The sequence below is a fragment of the Dreissena polymorpha genome, chromosome 8 (assembly GCF_020536995.1).
Source record: "Dreissena polymorpha isolate Duluth1 chromosome 8, UMN_Dpol_1.0, whole genome shotgun sequence".
Taxonomy (NCBI): Eukaryota; Metazoa; Mollusca; class Bivalvia; order Myida; family Dreissenidae; genus Dreissena; species Dreissena polymorpha.
This window is the reverse complement of record NC_068362.1, coordinates 21,596,812-21,617,424: the sequence shown is the minus strand read 5'-3', so window position 1 is coordinate 21,617,424 and position 20,613 is coordinate 21,596,812. Positions and strand designations below refer to the sequence as shown.

The 20,613-nt window shown below is 36.0% G+C and overlaps 1 protein-coding gene across 6 annotated transcripts in view; it reads right to left on the bottom strand.

The window, feature by feature from the left end:
• The window catches only part of LOC127843177 (uncharacterized), a 55,755-nt gene extending 40,384 nt beyond the window's left edge, over positions 1-15,371 (bottom strand). For 2 of the 6 annotated variants that reach the window (XM_052373034.1, XM_052373035.1), the window contains exons 1-4: positions 15,258-15,371; positions 6,560-6,692; positions 2,723-2,856; positions 1,357-1,503 (exon numbers count right to left, since the gene is read on the bottom strand). In XM_052373034.1, coding sequence (XP_052228994.1) covers positions 1,357-1,503; positions 2,723-2,856; positions 6,560-6,692; positions 15,258-15,284 — 441 coding nt within the window. In that variant the 5' untranslated portion in view covers positions 15,285-15,371. Of the gene's footprint in view, positions 1-1,356; positions 1,504-2,722; positions 2,857-6,559; positions 6,693-13,393; positions 13,542-14,561; positions 14,589-14,854; positions 15,008-15,066; positions 15,165-15,257 lie in introns of those variants that run through there. The other 4 variants (XM_052373038.1, XM_052373039.1, XM_052373037.1 and 1 more) reach the window with 4 other exon arrangements.
• Between the last annotated feature and the right edge of the window lie 5,242 nt (positions 15,372-20,613).

Here is a 20,613-nt window from a genome sequence, read left to right as displayed (position 1 = left end):
CCAAAAACATTATTCTTTATTTTGACCTTTGACTTCTTTGTATAAGCATGTTGTAAATGTTAGTCAAATTCTTCTTATACAGATTTGTCCATGCACTTTTAAGCCAAGACATACTTAAACAACAAAGTCCTGAAGCTTCACACTTGACCTAAAAAAAACTTCACCTAAAGGGTGGCCTCACAGCTTTACAGATGGATACGGGACTAACAGTAGTTGAAATATGTTTGTTGAAAATAAACAATACAAAGTATTTAAATAGCAATTTACTTTATAATACAATGAAACAAAAGTATTTCCATGGTACACACAATGAGTTTCAGTCAATGAGAATCAGTTACTTGATTGAGCCTTACTTGATTGAGCCTCACTCTGATTTTACTGGGCTTTATGCATGTTCATTAAGTGATGTTCCAGATTAGCATGTGCAGTTTGCACAGGCTAATCAAGGAAGGACACTTTCCACTTATTCAGAATTTTTCAATTAAAGGAAGTCCCTTAAAAAAATGATCCAACCTAGGCAGAAAGTGTTGTTCCCAGGGCTATAGATAACAAGCGTACGTGCGTTATTACGCAATTAAAATAACCAAAAACGTAATTAAATTCAAAATAAAGCGTACAAAAACGCAAATACAAATTTAATAACGTAATTCCCGTAAAAAAACCTTGCGTCATGAAACGCAATTCTTAAGAATACCGGGCGTATTTTTTAGACTGGTTATTTTCCGTACAAAAATGTACCGCATAGTTTTTATGCCGTCCAATGAAGAAAAGCGGTTATCAATCTTTGAGGTAGTATTGTAATTATTCGTAGACCGTCCGCTTTCTAATTTCATTTTCAAGGTATTCATCTCAAAATGACCCGAAAACGGGGTACATCGCTTTGAACAGCCATAACTTAATCAATTCTGTAGCGATTTTCTCGAACTCGGTCTTGTTCAACGCAAAAATGAATGAACTTTGAAAGGGAATTCAGTAATTGTTTGTTGTTATGTAAAGGTACCTTTTTAAATTCCGTTTGTATAAATAATATAGTAACCTTAGAAGATTTTTTATTATTTTATATATGTAATTCCCTACATTACCCAATTGAGTTAAAAAACCGGGAGTGAAAAACCCAATTAAGCTCAAAATTAGGGGGTGAAATTTTTTGCTAAAACTCTATTGAATTTTCAAAAACCCTATTGTTGTCAAAAACAGGGGGTAAATCACCCGATTACCCCAAAAGTTATCTATAGCCCTGGTTGTTCCTGAAAAGCCTGTGCAGACTGCACATGCTAATCTGTGAAGACCCTTTACACACATGCATTAATCCAAGTTTTCCCCAAACGCAGTTTGATTTATAAAAAAAGTACATGCCTTCAAATCAAAGAATACGAAGACCTCCTTAACCTCGACCTTGGCAGGACAGTCCAGCTTCTTACTTTGCACAACCCTCTGTGGAGTGGCAGGAGTCACTGGAGTGAGCTGTGGTTTGATATAGCTAGAATGGTCTGCTTCATCTCCCTGAAATGCACACCACACTATGAGCCTTGTCTTGGAAAACTGGGCTTAATGCATGATTGCAAAGTGTAGTTCAACATTAGCCTGTGCAGTCAGCACAGGCTAATCTGTAAAGACACTTTCTGCTTTTGTGTTAATTGTCTTTCTCTCCCAACCAAAAATAGTGTCAATGTAGAAAGTGTTGTTATTGATTAGCAATCTGTGCAATCTTCACAGGCTGATCTGGGACAATCTGTGCAATCTTCACAGGCTGATCTGGGACAATCTGTGCAATCTTCACAGGCTGATCTGGGACAATCTGTGCAATCTTCACAGGCTGATCTGGGATGACACTTTAATCTGTGCAATCTTCACAGGCTGATCTGGGACTATCTGTGCAATCTTCACAGGCTGATCTGGGATGACACTTTAATCTGTGCAATCTTCACAGGCTGATCTGGGACTATCTGTGCAATCTTCACAGGCTGATCTGGGACTATCTGTGCAATCTTCACAGGCTGATCTGGGATGACACTTTAATCTGTGCAATCTTCACAGGCTGATCTGGGACTATCTGTGCAATCTTCACAGGCTGATCTGGGACTATCTGTGCAATCTTCACAGGCTGATATGGGACTATCTGTGCAATCTTCACAGGCTGATCTGGGATGACACTTTAATCTGTGCAATCTTCACAGGCTGATCTGGGCCTATCTGTGCAATCTTCACAGGCTGATCTGGGACTATCTGTGCAATCTTCACAGGCTGATCTGGGATGACACTTTACGCACATGCATTCAGCCATGTTGCCCAGAACACAGCTCAAATGTGCATTTTGACTGACAACTTAGTTGAGCAATTATTGGATTAATGTTCACTGGTCATATGTATAAATATGACAAGATTTCCTTAATCCAATTCCGGACACCCAACGATACCTACATGTACTATGGTATTTTATATTGTTTATGATCTTTGTTTGCTAGAGGGAGGGATGCATTAACATGCCATTAAATGACATATTTATGATGTAATGCCACACAAATGGTCAAATTTTCGGTAATCAAAAACATACAAAGTTATACACTGTTCTGTGTAAGCATCTTGGAACAGTGAAGAAGTCCGTCTACCCAAAATAAGAGAACATTCTATTTCTCCGCCATGCCAAATGTTCATAAAATTTCACCATCATATCAGAAAATCCTTTACATAAATTGGACACTATATGAATAATATGAAGTACCTTCCTTCTTCTTTCTTTTTTTTTTCTATGGTAGTCCTTTCCATGATGGCAGAATAATACTTTGCGGCCACAACTTACGTATGGAATATCGTAATCCCAAAATATCTTATGTATTGAAGTCTTGTCCAGCTGCTCTACAAAATAAAGAGTATATTATTATTATTGACCCCTAAGTGTGTATGAAGGTTGATCCACAGGTCTGTAGTCATCTGCGCAAAGCTAACGTTAAAGCATTGACATGTGTCAGAAGGACACACATACCATCACTTTATGACACTGAGCACAGAAAGAAGACACAAATAATGTGAACAGTTAATACAGCATATAATTATTATCAATTCTTTTGAATACAGTTGCTACATTTTTCAAATGTAAATATACAGAATGTCAGAAATAGAACTGAAATTCACATAACATCTAAAGTTGATAAGGATTTAAAACAAACTTTAAGTGTCCACTGTGACTTTAAGGGCACCACATAATTGTTTCATAAGGATTATAACCTCCAACTTGTTTCAAATCCTAAAATGCTTGATAATATAAGTGACCAGACATGAACATGTACTTTGAATACAGCCATATAAGGAATATGCACATAGAAATTATAGTGTACGTGAATATTAGGATCTTTGACCTTAAAGCCAGAAACTTTTTTGTTGCTCATGACATGTCACCTTGACATGATAATCATGTTCCAAATTCTGTTCAATGTTGAAAACTAAAAGTGTTTAAGATTTATTTAAATCCCCATTGATTTTATTTTTCTAGTTTAGATTTTATGTAATTGACATCCAATTGAAAGGTTATCAAACTGTGCAATATTGAGGGAGATCCACAGAAAAGTTAAAGAAGAGTCAAAAACACAAGCTTCAGACTGTAAACAACAGACAATTGGCATTGCTGAGGTACTGATGTCATTCAATTGAGAAAGATTGAACCAGATTCATCCAGTAGTTCAAGAGAATTTAAAACACACACTTCAGGACATCCAGACATACAAGTGAACTGGGGGCATAAATATGTGGCCTTTACAGAGGTAACCAGCTTCAAATTGACTACACATGGCGCTCAAAGATAGACATTGACTGACAAAACTAACAAGAGCTTGTCACAGTAGTGTTTGCTTGTATGACAACATTTGTTATAGAGAGAAGAATAATATTTGTTAAACATTGCACCTGTGTCATCTATTTATATTTCAAGGATTGATTAGTTATATAGTGTTGGAGTTATGCTGTAGAGGATAAAATATATTGAAATGAAAGAAAGGGAGGTGATTAAAAAAGAAGACTATTAACAGTTACTGTTCTTGATCACTGTATTTTTCCTTAAACTCATCTTTTCATTTTACAGTGAAAACTTCAGTGTTCAAATTAAAATATTAATAATAATATTGACAAATAGATAAAGAGAGATTTTAAAAATTGAAAAGCTAAAATATTTACTATGAAATTAAATTAAATATAATTTAGAATTATAAATAAATAAGCAATTAAAAAACAAGAGGGCCTGAAAGGCCCAAAGTCGCTCACCTGAGATATTATTGGGACAAATCTGACCAAGTTTCATAAAGATCGGAAAATAAATGTGGCCTCTAGAGGGTTAACAAGGTTTTACTATAGCCATATCAGGAAAAATGCCCCGCCCCATGGCAGCCATGTTTTTCAACCAACCGGCATATTTTTTAACTCACTCAAGATATTTTCAGGATGAATCTTCTGACAAAGATTCATGAAGATCGGACAGTAAATGTGGCCTGTAGAGTATTAACAAGATTTTACTATAGCCATATAAGGAAAATTGCCCCGCCCCTTGGAAGCCAGGTTTTTCAAGCAAACATAAATATTTTCACACTTATCCAAGATATCATTGAGACCAATCTTCTAACCAAATTTCATGAAGACTTGACAATAAATGTGGCTTCTAGAGTGTAAACAAGGTTTAACTAAAGCCATATATAGGGATTTACAAGAGGGCCTGAAAGGCCCAAAGTCCCTCACCTGAGATAACAAGATATTTTTGGGACAATTCTACAGACAAAGTTTTATGAAGATCGGACAGTAAATGTGGCCTCTAGTGTTAACAAGATTTTACTATAGCCATATAAGGAAAAATGCCCCGCCCCTTGGAAGCCATGTTTTTCAAGCAAATTTAATTATTTTCAAACTCATCCAAGATATCATTGAGACCAATCTTCTTACCAAATTTCATGAAGATTGGACAATAAATGTGGCCTCTAGAGTGTTATCAAGGTTTTACTTAAGCCATATATAGGGATTTGAGGAAAAATGCCCCGCCCCTGGTGGCCATGTTTTTAAAGCAACCAAAACCATTTTTGAACCCATCCAAGATATCATTTGGACAAATCTTCTGACCAAATTTCATGATGATTGGAAAATAAATGTGACCTCCAGAGTGTTAACAAGGTTTTACTATAGCCATATAAGGAAAAATGTCCAGCCCCCGTGGTGGCCATGTTTTTCAACCAAAGGGCATCATTTTTTAACTCTTCCAAGATATTATTGGGATAAACTTTCTGGCCAAGTTTTATGAAGATTGGACAATAAATTTGGCCTCTAGAGTGTTAACAAGATTTTACTATAGCCATATATAGCCATATAAGGAAAAATGCCCCACCCCTGGCAGCCATGTTTTTCAACCAACCGGCATCATTTTCAAACTTGTCCAAGATATTATTGGGATGAATCTTCTAACCAAGTTTCATGAAGATCAGACAATAATTGTGGCCTCTATAGTGTTAACAAGATTTTACTATAGCCATATATAGCCTTATACAGAAAAATGCCCGCCCCTTGGCAGCTATGTTTTTCAAGCAAACGTAACTATTTTCGAACTCAACTGTCATATCCTGAAAACACATTTTCTGACCAAATTTCATGAAGATTGGACAAAAAATGTGACTTCTAGAGTGTTCACATGTTTTCACTATATACATATAGAGAAAACTGCCCCGCCCCCTGGCGGCCATGTTTTTTCACCGATCTGGACCATTTTCAAACTCGTCTCAGAAATCAATAAAACCAATGTTTCCACCAATTTTCATGATGATTGGGCAAAAATTGTGACTTCTAGAGTGTTCACAAGGTTTCTCTATAGCCATATAAGGAATACTGTCCCGTACTCTGGCGGCCATGTTTTTCAAAGGACAGGAACCATTTTTGAACTCAACCAACATAGCACTTAGACAAACATTTTGACAAAGTTACATCAAGATTTTGCATCAAATGTGACTTCTACAGTGTTCACAAAGTTTTTATTTTTTTTGACCTAGTGACCTTGTTTTTGACCCAGCATGACCCAGTTTCGAACTCAGTTGAGGTATCAATGGGACAAATGTTCTGACCAAATTTCATGAAGATCCAACAATAAATGTGCCTCTAGAGTGTTCACAAGGCAAAATGTTGACGACGGACGATGCAAGACTGACAAAAGGCGATCACAAAAGCTCACCATGAGCATGTTGTGCTAAGGTGATCTAAAAAAAGGGAGATAATTCAAAAACTACGGCCGAAAGAGTAATGGTTCATGTTCACTGCACTTCTTCTAGTTGCCATCTGTTTATATTTCTAGTTTCAAGTAAATCCCTTCAGTAGATTGAGAGTTATGCTGCGGACAAAAATTTACTTTGAAATTAAATAACGGGAGATAATTCAAAAACTAAGGTAGATAGAGTTATGGTTCTTAGTCACTGCACTTCACCTTCTTGCCCTCTGTTTATATTTTAAGTTCTAAGTAAATCCCTTCAGTAGATTTAGAGTTATGCTCCGGACAAAAATTTATTAAACAGTTAAAAAAGTATAGACACTAAAGTTATACCTAGCTTTCCAAAATTTTTAGTTGCCTGGCCGGTCACAAATCTGGTTGTAGTATCAATTTCATGCTTTTTAAGAGCAGCAAAAGCTTCTGCTTGCGTGGGATATGCGGCTATCGTCATGACTGTTAGATTTACCTGGAAATAGTTGAACAAATACTATTATTTCAAATTAATAGCTATTTCTCACGTTTTACACCCTTTTAAAATTTTATTTAAGTAAAAATGGAACATTATAAGTTAACAAGAAGGCCATCAGGCCCTAAGGCGCTCACCTGAAAGCCAAAGGAACTAGACTATTCTGAAAAAAATGCAAGCTGATTCATGAAGATTATTTTGGACCAAAAAAGTGACTTTTAACATGTTTTTTTTTATATTTGACCTTGTGACCTAGTTTTTGAGCTCATATGACCCAGCTTCAATCTCTGGCAAAATTTCATTGGGACAAATGTTCTGACCAATTTTCATGAAGATTGGCCAATAAATGTGGCTTACATAGTGTCAACAAGTTTTCACTAAAGCCATATAAGGACAACTGCCCCCCCCCCACCCTGGCGGCCATGTTTTTCAACAAACCATAACCATTTTCAAACTCACTCAAGCTATTGTTAGAACACATGTTCAGATCATGTTTCATAAAGATTGGATAATAAATGTGACTTCTAGAGTGATAACAAGGTTTTGTAGTAAATAGCCATTTAAGGAAAAATGCCAAGCCCCCTTGCGGCCATGTTTTTTAACTGATCTCAACCATTTTTGAACTTAGCCCAGATATTATTAGTTCAAATATTCTGACCAAGTTTCATGAGCATTGGACCACAAATGTGACTTCTAGAGTGTTAACAAGGTTTTACCATACAGTAAAGACATATAAGGAAAACTGCACCGCCCCATGGCGGCCATGTTTTTCATTCAACTAGAACCATTTTCAAAACAGTCCAAGATATTATTAGGACACATGTTTTGACCAAGTTTCATGAAGATTGGTCTAAAAATGTGACTTCTAGAGTGTTAACAAGGTTTCACTATAGCCATATAAGGAAAACTGCCACGCCCCCTGGCGGCCACGTTTTTCAACCAACTGGAACCATTTTCGAACTTGTCCAAGCTATTATTGGCACACATTTTCTGACAAAGTTTCATGAAGATTGGACTAAAAATGTGACTTGTAGAGTGTTAACAAGGTTTTACTATAGCCATATAAGGAAAACTGCCACGCCCCCTGGCGGCCATGTTTTTCAACCAACCAGAACCATTTTCGAACTCATCCAAGATATTATTGGGACACATGTTCTGACAAAGTTTCATGAAGATCAGACAATAAATATGACTTCTAGAGTGTTAACAAGGTTTTACTATAGCAAACTGCCACGCCCCCTGGCAGCCATGTTTTCAATCAACCAGAACCATTTTTGAACTCGTCCAAGATGTTATTGAGGAACATGTTCTGAGTAAGTTTTATGAAGATTGGACAATAAATGTGGCCTCTAGAGTGTTAACAAGGTAAATGTTGACGACGCACGACGCACAACGGACAAAAGACGATCACAATAGCTCACCATGAGCACGTTGTGCTCAGGTGAGCTAAAAAGTGTAACAGGTCTATACAATTTGTGTTGTGTAACCGATTTCTTGAATGTAGGGTGGTGTATCAGTTGTGACTAGTTCTACACGGTTTATTATGCTGGGTTTTACGTTTTGAGATTGAAGGCTCAAATATCAATGGGAATCTTGTATATATTCTAACATCTTAGTGACAGGTATGGTCATGTTTGTTTAAAGGTATCAGTCCCTGTGTATTTCCTGCATTTATGGCCCAACTTGCTCCTATTTTCTTCTTTCCTTTTTGATAAAATTTATGAACTGTCAATAACTTTTGCATTGGTTGTTGCGCATCACTTTCACCTTGAAATATAAAATTAATATTACAGCAGTCACAGCGCCAACCTTCCCAAGGCTGAGAGAGGTCTAGAGTAGCTCATACTATGTAAGTTATATATGCATTTTGTCAAAGTAACGACGTATAAACACTATTGTTATTGTCACTGTGTTGTTTTCAGGATACCTATGTTTAAAGTTAATCTGAACGTGCAGTCAGATTGGAGCCGACCTAGCATTTCTACGAGTTCGAGACGTTTTTCTTGTAGTTTATGTTGGCAAGTAGCCGTTTGTGGTCATTTTTCGTCACTAGGCATCCTTTCTCAACAAAATTTGTACATAGTTAACAAAAATTGACAGCCATTGAGGCACTTAATGGCTTAAAAATGTTGATGTAGGTGATTTTCCTGTGTCAAGAGATACCTACCTTGTTTATATATATTATATCAGATTTTTTTTTGGATAAAAAAAGTTGTTTTATGACACATTGATAGTGTTAAAGTGACTTGGACATGCGCCCAATAGATTCATTGTTATTGTTTTGAGTTTGTTTCCAGATTTTCGCTCATGCGGGATGCACTGGTAGGCAAAACCATGGGTTACAGTAACGAAAAACATATGGATGACGACACTTTGTTTAGTCAATAAATCAGAAAAGAAACTCCGAAAAAACAACACCTAGATAATATTTCAAAAACATAATATTTAGTGCCAAAAGAATTTATTAATACATTTATATTTGCATCTTAAAAGAACGCATCATTAACATCAAAGTAAAGATTGTCTGAAGACTGCCAAAGACCGACAATTTGACACAACAAAGAGCTTCATGCATAAGCCGTATTATCATTTGCAGAAAAGCTTCAATAAATTACAATATTGATACATCTGATTATAAAATTATAATTATCAATGGCATGAGTACGCTAAAGGCGACTTATGGTTTGCGCTCTGTGTGTCAGTCTGTCAGTCAGTCTGTCCGTCACACTTTTCTGGATCCTGTGATAACTTAAAAAGTTCTTCATATTTTTTCATGAAACTTGAAACATGGACAGATGGCAATATGGAGATTGTGCACGTCAATTCATTTTGTTCCTACATCAAACAAGAGGGCCTGAAAGGCCCAAAGTCGCTCACCTGAGATTCAAAGGAACTGACCTGTTCTGTGCAGCCCAAGATGTCATTAGAACAATATGTTCTTACCAACTTTCATGACTATAGTGAACACCATGGCAGCCACGTTTTTCAACAGACCAGAACCATTTTCATACACATCCAAGATATCATTTAAACAAATATACTGACAAAGTTTCATGAAGATTCATATAAGGAAAAATGCCCCGCCCACTGATGGCCATGTTTTTCATGCAACTGGAACCACTTTTGAACTTGTCCAAATATCATTGGGACAAATCTTTTGACAAAGTTTCATGATGATCGTACAATAAATGTGGCCTCTAGAGTGTTAACAAGGTTTAACTATAGCCATATAAGGAAAAATGCCACGCCCGCTTGGCGGCCATGTTTTTCCACCAACCGGAACCATTTTCGAACTCATCCAAGATATCATTGGGACAAATCATCTGACCAAGTTTCATGATGATCGGACAATATATGTGGCCTCTAGAGTGTTAACAAGGTTTTACTAAAGCATGATATATAGCCATATTAGGAAAAATGCCCCATCCCCTGGTGGCCTTGTTTTTTTAGCAAGTAACCATTTTCGAACTCATCCAAGATATCATTTGGACAAATCTTCTGACCAAGTTTCATGAAGATCAGAAAATAAATGTGGCCTCTGGAGTGTTAACAAAAATTTTACTATAGCCATATAAGGAAAAATGCCCCGCCCCTTGGCAGCCATGTTTTTCAAGCAAACGTAACCATTTTAGAACTCATTCAAGATATCATTGTGACCAACCTTCTGACCAAATTTCATGAAGATTGGAAATAAATGTGGCCCCTAGAGTGTTCACAAGGTTTAACTATAGCCATAGCCATATAAGGAAAAATGCCCCGCCCCTTGGCAGCCATTTTTCAAGCAAACTTAACCATTTTCAAACTCATCCAAGATATAATTGAGGCCAATCTTCCACCCAAATTTCATGAAGATTGGACAATAAATGTGGCCTCTAGAGTGTTAACAAGGTTTTACTATAGCAATATAAGGAAAACTGCCCCGCCCCCTGGCGGCCATGTTTTTTCACTGATCTGGACCATTTTCGAACTTGTCCAAGATATCAATGAAACCAATGTTTTAACCAAGTTTCATGATGATTGGGCAAAAATTGTGACTTATAGAGTGTTCACAAGGTTTCTCTAAAGCCATATTAGGAATACTACCCCGCCCCCTGGCGGCCATGTTTTTCAACGGACCGGAATCATTTTTGAACTCAACCAACTAATCATTTAGACAAACATTTTTACAAAGTTACATGAACATTGGGCATCAAATGTGACTTCTACAGTGTTCACAAGGTTTTTCTTTTTTTTGACCTCGTGACCTAGTTTTTGACCCAGCATGACTCAGTTTCGAACTCAGTCGAGGTATCAATGGGACAAATGTTCTGACCAAATTTCATGAAGATCAGACAATAAATGTGGTCTCTAGAGTGTTCACAAGGCAAAATGTTGACGATGGACGTCGCACGACGGACAACGCACAAAAAGCGACCACAAAAGCTCACCATGAGCACGTTGTGCTCAGGTGAGCTAAAAATGTTGTTGCTATGGCAACAAATGTAAAATATTTCATTTTTTTTAAATGACAATGGTGGAGTTTTACCGGTAGGGGGCCATATTGTGTGGCAATCTCTTGTTTAATGTGTCAACGGGTTAGTTTTCCGAGACAAATACCATTAGGGCTAATTTTTATATGTGGTTTGTTGGCATGTTGAAAAATAAAATCTAAATATAATCTTTTAAATATAAATGATCACGCTATATTTCTTCCCATCAATTGTGTCTTTCTTTTGCCTACCAATGCAGTCCAGTGTAAACACACAGGTGCGCGTGACGTCACGCGTGAACTGGTCTATACCTGTGGCTGGGAGTTGGATAATTGCAACTACCTCTTGTTTAAAATGTAAACTACCCCTACAGCCAGCAGGCTCTGTTTCAAATTTCCATTGAAGTTTACAGTGCAAAACGATGAATGAGCAATGATGTCTTTATTCAATTGCTATAAAGATGTCCAATGACGGACCATCGTTAAAACATGACTCTAAAATAGTTTAAAGTTCTTGTTTTGCAGTTAAAAAAGTTAATTGTTCCAGTTTTGAAAATGTAAATACGTTAGGTGAAAGTTCGGATAGTTTATCTGATGTTAATTTGTTTGAAATCCAAAAACATGTTGAAAATGAATATCTTCATTTGGTTTTGAATGATGATGAAAGCAGCATTTGCAGCAACGAAAGTACTGTAAGTTCAAATGATCATAGTGGTTCAAGTATAAACTCTGTGTCAAGTGATACTGAATTGTACATGGATTCTTCACATAATGACTCAAACTCTACGGAAATATATACACATGTATACGAATTCTTCCTCTCAAAATTTGTCAAACTCCAGTACAAACTTTAGTTTTGAAAAACATGAAGGTTTAAAGTGCATTTACACAAATGCGGATAGTATTAGAAATAAATGGTCTGAATTGGAAACCCTTGTTTTTATTCACCAGCCTGACATCGTTGGACTCACAGAAGCGTTTCCTTAAACTTGTGACTCTTTGAATATTGAACATTTTGAACTACAGGGTTATAAGCAATTTGTTTATCCAAGATTTATTGGTAAAAATTTCAGGAGAACACTTTTATTTATAAGAAATGGTATTGAAGCTGAAAGCTATGAGAAACTGAACTTAATTTCTAGTCAAGAGGCATGTTGGTGTCAAGTAAAGATAAGCAAAAATGAAACTGTTCTTGTTGGTTTAGTTTATCGTTCGCCAAACTCAGGAAATGAAAACAATAATAAGTTGAACGAGCTAATGGCAGCCGTTGGAAAATGAAAATCATGTGAAAAAAGTGGTAATGGGTGACTTTAATTATAAAGACATAGACTGGAATCATTGGGTATCGTCTGCACCTGAAACTCATATAATAAGCCATGAATTTATTGAATCAGTGAGAGATAGCTTCTTACACCAAAATATTAACTTTCACACACAATTTATAGGAACAACAGCCCAGTATTTTGGACCTTGTAATTTCAAGTGATGAACTTTTTATAAATGAATTGAGACACTATTCTCCTATTGGCAAAAGTGACCACATTGTAATTTCATTCATTATGGACTGTTGTAATCAGGTAAATAATGTTGAAAAAGAGACATTTTTGTACGATAAAGGGAATTATGATGCATTAAATGAAGAATTGTCAAGTGTAAATTGGGAAGAAGAGTTCAGAGACAAAACTATACATGAAAATTGGTCATTAATAAAAGAGATACTAGCGAAATGTGTAGAAAAGGCATGTTTCTAAAAAGAGACATAAACCTCAAGTTACATCGAAAAAGAACAGACCACTATGGATGACTAAATTGGCTCTTAAAGCCATAAGAAAAAAACATAGGTCATGGCAAAAGTATATTAATACTAGAGAACACATTCATTTTAAATATTATTGTAGGGACCGTAACACAGCTACAAGTGCATGTAGGCAAGCAAGAAATGACTTTGAAAATAATATATATCGGAGGAAAACAATCCAAAAGCTTTTTATAAGTATGCAAATTCAAAGCATAAAGTGCAAGTAGGAATTTCAAACTTGAAAAGGACTAATAGAGGATTTACTGAAAATGATAAAGAGAAGGCAGAAGAACTGAACTCATTCTTCAAACGTGTATTTGTAGTTGAAGATTTGAATAATATTCAAGATGCAAATGACAGGAGTAATGGTTTAAACATTGGTGAACTAATGATTGATGAAAATAAAGTTATGAAATTACTAGAAAATTTGAATACCTTGAAATCCTATGGACCTGACCTTATTCATCCTAGAATTTTGATAGAATGTAGAAGCAACTTAGTTGTCCCACTTACAATGATTTTCAAACTATCTTATGAAATTGAAACTGTTGTTGAAGATTGGAAATCTGCACATGTGAAAGCATTGTTTAAGAAAGGTGCCAGAGATGAAGCTGGTAACCACAGACCCATAAGTTTTACTTGTATACCTTGCAAAATGATGGAAAAACTTGTTAGAGACTGTATAGTTTCATATATGAACTCAAATAACATGTTTTCAAATTCTCAATTTGGTTTCCGTTCTTTACGTTCGTGTGCTCTACAACTTTTAGACGTGATGGAAAAATGGTCTGAATGGATAGACGAGGGTAACAGCTTTGACTGTATTTATTATGATTTTAGCAAGGCATTTGATACAGTACCACACTACTGATTGATGAAGAAATGAGAGTCTTATGGTATAAATGGCAAAATTTTGAACTGGGTAAAAGCTTTTCTTACTAACAGGAAACAACAAGTTATTGTAAATAACAGTAAATCTGAATGGTGCAATGTTACAAGCGCCATACCACAAGGAAGTGTTTTAGAGCCCACCCTTTTCTTAGTTTACATAAATGACATTGAGGACTTAATTGAAAGTACCATTAGACTTTTTGCAGACTATACAAAACTATTCAATATTACACAATCACGACAAGATACGGACCAAATTCAAAGAGACAATGACAAATTATGTAATTGGAGTGATACTTGGCTTCTAAAATTTAACACTGAAAAATGTGGAGTAATACTTTATGGAAAAAATAACCCAAAGAAGACTTATTTGCTTGGAACAGGATCCGAAAGAAATAAAATTTCAAGTAAAACACATGAAAGGGATATAGGGATTATATTCAGTCCTGATTTGAAATTTATAGAACATTTGAACCAGTGTATAAATAAAGCCAACAGCCAAATAGGACTAATCTTCAAATTAATACAAAACAACTAAGGAAATTACGCAAGTTGTTTATCAGACCTCACTTGGAATATGGTAATATAATTTGGTACCCACGATTCAAAAAAGATATAGAAGTTGTGGAATGAGTACAAAAACGTGCGACTACATAAGTATACTATGTTAGACACTTGCCATACATTGAAAGACTTAAAATTTTGTAAATACCATCCTTGTCATATTGTCCTTTCCGTGGAGACATGATTGAAGTTTTTAAAATCTTGAATAAAAAAGAAGACATTGAATTTGACAGATTTTTTTAATGAACAATACTATAACAAGGGGTCACTGTTTCAAACTCAAGAAGAAATCTTGTAGAAAAGACACCAGAAAATACTTCTTTTCTCAGAGAGTGATAGATCCGTGGAATTCGTTGTTACTGCGCCATCCCTAAATACTTTTAAGAACAGATTGGACAATTACATTGGTGACAAAATGTACTCAGTTATACCGGAGACTACCTGGATTAACGAACATGAGGGGGCTATTAGAAGCTGATCCAGCTTGCAGCCCTAACCGGATATGTATGTATGTATGTATTGTTTAACAAAGCCTCTACGCATCCAAATTACTATTCCATTTTACAATATTTAAAGACACGCTGCAACAATCAATAAATTGAATTGTCCTTCTAAATTTTTTGATCTAACTAATCTTGCAAAAAAATAATTACTCTCAAATAAAAAAATCACAAAATGTTTGGAAATTCGGTTTAGTTGCTGTTGTTTTTCTGCTGTTATTATTTTTCGAAATTATTAGACGCTGTCGACCAGATATCCAGTCTATTCGTACCGACGTCAATTCGCCTGTGTTGTCAACTGGTACTCAAGTAAACTCGAGCTTCATGAATTGACAAAGACTTACAGCGAGGCCTCGCCTTAGCGCATCCATATAAGAACATTCGCACAACTAGGTCTTTAAAATGTGTGGAAATTCAGGTTTCTCTTCTGTTTTCATTTTGGTCTCAGGTCGTTTCGCCCTCAAACCTGTTCGCCCTAGTTCACCTTGAGTCGTTTCGCCCATGGTCGTTTCGCCCATACAAGTGGGTTGTTTCGCCCTTATTTAATTCTAATAATTCTAATAATATATTATGGTTTTGTAAATTTTGTTTCGATCTGAATAGTACTTTTTAACATATATGATTATTTGATTATTACAAATTTGATTATTGCGCAGTTATCCGTTATCTAACGGAAACATTTTGATACGTTATGTTACAAACTAATAAAGTATCACGATTAATTAGTTTGGCAGAGGTATCATACGTTTATTTGCCAATCAACATAATTTCGGGACCAATTACAATTATCAAACAATCTTAGATAGGAAGATGGGAAGACGTGTGATCAGATGATTAGCACAGAAACATTAATAGAAGATATTATAAAGACGTTATATTGTTTTTATAAACAATGTATTTCGTGTGATCAGATAGTCACACCTCGCCAACATGCCATCACATGTGGTTTATGTGACAGATGGCAACATCGGACATGTGATACAGGTACGAGATGCTTATATATTAATTTTAACAGACATTTCCCCAGACGGTTTAAGCACAGCGGGCCCGCAGTGCCTGGACTTCAAAATCCATTGCGCCGCGGCGCTTGATTTTCAGATAATGACGTCGCAATGCTTGAAAAGTTTACAAGCCATTGCAAGCTCTGATCCGAATGTTGTCTGCATTCTGGCATCGACCAATCCTTATAAGTTTAATGTTCACAATAATACATTTGATAAGACGTGAGCACGATTTATGGGTCGTTTATAGGGGTCAATGATGTTGTGTATCCCCTAATAATGGTCTATAATGATCGATTATTACCGGTACACGTGACGTAAGAGCAATTGAAGGTATGCTCGATTTTGTTGTTGTTTTATTTTAATTGCACACGACTATTCACAAAATAAACAGTCAACGTTGTTTGTTGCGGTAGTGCGTACTTGAATAACAGAACATAACACGTGTTTTATTATTACTTGCAGTATAACAAAACACAGCGTGATTAAGAAGATTTATGTCACGTTAATCATATAACTTTAGTAAAACACGGTATACATTTCAGCGTAATTTAAGTTATATTTACAATTAATTAAAGTCAAACGTCTAACTTGATTTCTCCCGCAAACTTACAATGTTTTCACACTATTTTCTCAAATTAACATCACCAACTTAACATGCAATTCACATCAAATAGCTTATTCGATATTTTCGGAAAACGCTAAATATCTGCAACAAAGTTTTCTTTAGTTTTGATGCACGAAATAATGATACGATCGAATATACGACCAGTCCCTGTGTCTGGGAAATCTGCAATTGCACATTTCTTTGTCAGTACTACTAATTATCGTCGCTGTCAGAGAGTGAAATAAGTGAAAGTGAAAGTGTCAAGGACGTTTTAGTGATCCTGAGACCTCCAACCCACGAACCAAAAGTCTCAAACAGCGAGTCAGTGGTAGCAATATTGTCCAATGTTGTCCATGGAAACATAAGTTGAAGGAGGTAAGAATATCTTTACTTAACTAAACTTTTTGTAAGTATGTAGTGAAATCAACGCAAAATGAAATCGCACGTGAATAATTATTAAAAACAGACAGATATTGTGTTGAATCAAATATGAGACACTACCGATGATAACATTTTAATATAAAAGCATATCTTAACGTAACTTTATAAACATATACTAGACTTTAAAATAAAACAGTTGTTCGAAAAATAATCCACCCTTTTGTAGGTTTATTGAGCTCTATGTGTATTCTTCACATGTGCAGATCAGTGCGTTCAGAAAAAAAATCGGTACTGCTCCTTGGTTACTTGACTAGACTGTCAATAATATATGTAATAACAAACGAAAAATGATTTTTTGCTTAAGAATCTCTTAGTGTTAAGTCAATGAGATTTAACATTCTAATTTCAGAATAATTTTACATTTTGTTTGTTTTTCAGACTGCGAGTAGGCTCAAGCACAATGAAAGGGGGTAAACAAACAGAAAATTCTGCTCGCCTGAAGTCTGCTGTCCTCAATGCTCTGGTGATGGTCAGCATTGAAGGACCAGACAATGAGGCAGTGGAAGAATGGTGGATGCCTGGCACCAGGAGATGCCTCGGGGAACAGGCGTTCCAAAGGAAAATTGTATATATGTACACGTGTGGTAAAAAATGTAACTTTATTATTGTGGTGTTTTTTCAATCATTTTAGTGCGTTCTACTGCCTACTGTTATTTTTCTTGTTATTTTATAATATAAAATATGACTTTAATATTATCAATTGAGGAAAAATAAATAAACAATAAACTTGTTTTAATGTTTTCATAGCTCCAAATTAGAGTGTATTTTATATAGGAACATGAAGAAAAAAGTGGTTAAATAGCTCCTTAGTTAAGTTTTGTGTATTGTGATTAAGAAAATGTAGAAAAAAAGAAAGCTTAATGGCACTCTTTTGAATCAACCCCCATTCCGCCATGTCTTGCCGCTGTGCTTGACCAAAATCCTGGGGAATTCCTGATATTTTATTTATATTTCGCGTCAACGGTATTTGTCTGCATGTTGTCGTTGCTGTCAGAATTGTTTTTAAATGGTTTTATAAATTTTTAAGTAAGAGACTCATTTTAAAAAGTGAGAAAAAGGAAAAAGTAGGAGATCAGCACATTTTTCATTATTTTCCGTTTCCGTAATGAAAATTTCTGTTAATATCTGCTGTATATACTGTTTCAGGGAATATAGGTTGGACTTATTTTATCCCATCAATCAAGTCATTACTACAATTTTATAATTTTGTAAAACAAATAATATAATACTGTATAAAACAATATCCCATTCCGCTTGTGACAAGCTAAAGATAAATCCTTTTAAATCGCTGTATGTATAAAAACTAGGGCGTAAAGACCCAGGAATTAGGGCGAAACGACCCAGGGCGATCATGAGCAAAACAGAAATAATTACGAATTCATAAGCTGACTGATTAAAATTACTGTGTGAATACTGCTGTGCTTTTTTATGTATTTGATGCGGAATTACTATTGTAAGATGTGCATGCTGATTATAAACTAATGTTATTATTATTGAAGTGTTTATTTTCATATACTTATGATATTCATATGGGGATGATATTGGAAACTAAATAAACTTAACATAGCACAAACACAACAAGCATCATTGGGTTTATTTTGTTATCTGGATCTGGATGGGTACGTTGCAGTGCCTTTCGGCATCGGCGCAACGGTAGAGAGGGTGGTTAGTCCCACTGTAGGACAGTTGACCTGAAACTGCCAACTGTGTCTGCGCGCACTACACGTTCTTCTAGCTTGTTCTGGGCTATTAATGTCTTGTCTTAGGGAAAACAAAGAGTTTTTATATTATGGGGGTTTACACTTGATTGGTATGAAACACTTAGAGTTTTTGTCCGCTTTAAAATCAGAGAAAGTCTTCGGGGTAACTCTGCGTTATGATTGCCGGACTGGGGTAAGGAAGTCTTGGCTAGGCATGGCTGGTACCAGCCCTTCAACCACCTTATAGAAGAAGATCAGTCTGTTGGACTTTTATTCTCTCCTTGGGGGATGGGATCTTCATACGTTTAGCATATTCACGCAGCCAGTTTTGTGGTGGTATAATCTCCAGTGATGAATATCGTCGATTGTTTTTGGATTTTTTTCAACTTTGTCTACTTCTTTTCGGAGGTGTGCATCACAGATAATTGAGCTGTATTCTAGAGTTGACCTTGCTAGGGCGAAGAATGCTGCTTTGCGACAGTGTTCCGGGCAATGTTTCAAGTTGCGTCTAAGGAAGCCAAGTTTAGAATTTTCTCTTTTATTGATCTTGTTTATATGTGAACTCCATGATAGGCCATCTGATAAACTTACTCCGAGTATGGGGTTTATGGGATTTTTTAAGGATATTGTTATTAAGCTGGTAGAATTTGCAGGTTTTCTGGTTGATGGTTAGGATATAGCATTTTTGGCATTGAATTTCATTCCCCATGTATTGGCCCAGATTTCTAGATTATTCAAATCCGGCTGTAAATTTCATGGTCCTGAAAATTTCTGACGGTGCGGTACAGTAAACAGATATCCGAATAGGCGGACTGAGGACTTGACTGAGTCGTGTAGATCGTTGATGTGACAGAGGAATAGCAGGGGGCCAAGGACTGTGCCCTGTGACTGTTGCCGGATCCGATTCTCTCCTTCGACAACAACTTTCATGCTCCTGTCTGTACGGAAGTTTTCAATCCAGTGGTTAATGTTACCATTGATGCCGTACTGCTCCAGTTAATATAGGAGCTTTTTATGTGGGACAATATCGAAGGCCTTGCTGAAGTCCAGTAGAGCCATGTCTATCTGCTCGCCAGAGTCATAGTTGTTAAGAAGGTCGTGGACAGTGGTCAGTTATTGCGTTTCGCATGAGTAACCAGAACGAAAGCCATGGTAAAGTTTAATTAGGATGCTGTTTTTTCTCCAGGTGGTTTAGGATGTGCTTGCATATAATATGTTCGGATCTATTTGTACGCAGGCCGCAACAGTTCGCGGTTAACAAACGTAGATTTGTCTTGTTCCGATGGGTGACCTGGTTGGAGGTATGCTGTTCACTGGAGTTTCCATGTGAGCTGTTTTGTGGAGGAGGTTCTGTTTTTGATGAGGGCTGCTAGCGTGTAGTTGACTGAAGCAGGTTGACGTTACTGAGATGAAGAAGGTATCTCTATCAAGAGGAGGTGTACAAACGGCTGAGGTATGAAGTTCGAAGCTGTTATGAAACAACTGTTTTATTAACATGCACACTCAGATTTCATATGCATCTTATCAATATTAGTAATAACATATATACAAAATTGAAGAAATTTCTTAACATAAATTAACTCGAAAACGAAAACACGAAGTGGAATATCGGAGATACACGCTACTAAAAACGGTGAAATTTGTATAGCTACTAGTGAACAAGAAAGGTATAGGTTATAGCAACATTCTTTACAAGTGTATTTACAGAATAAACTGATAAAAAAGATACTATGGAGAACATAAACATTGAGAAATTATTAAATGATGATGAATTTAAAACAGAAGAAGTGAAGAAACAACTTACCACATTCAAGTCTCCAGGTCCAGACCAAGTCCACTCGATTGTATTGTCAAAGCTGTAAGATATAATTCATATATCTCTGTGTCATATTCAATAGTTCCTTCAAGTCAGGCATTGTGACTATTTAATGGAAGATTGGCTAGATTGCAG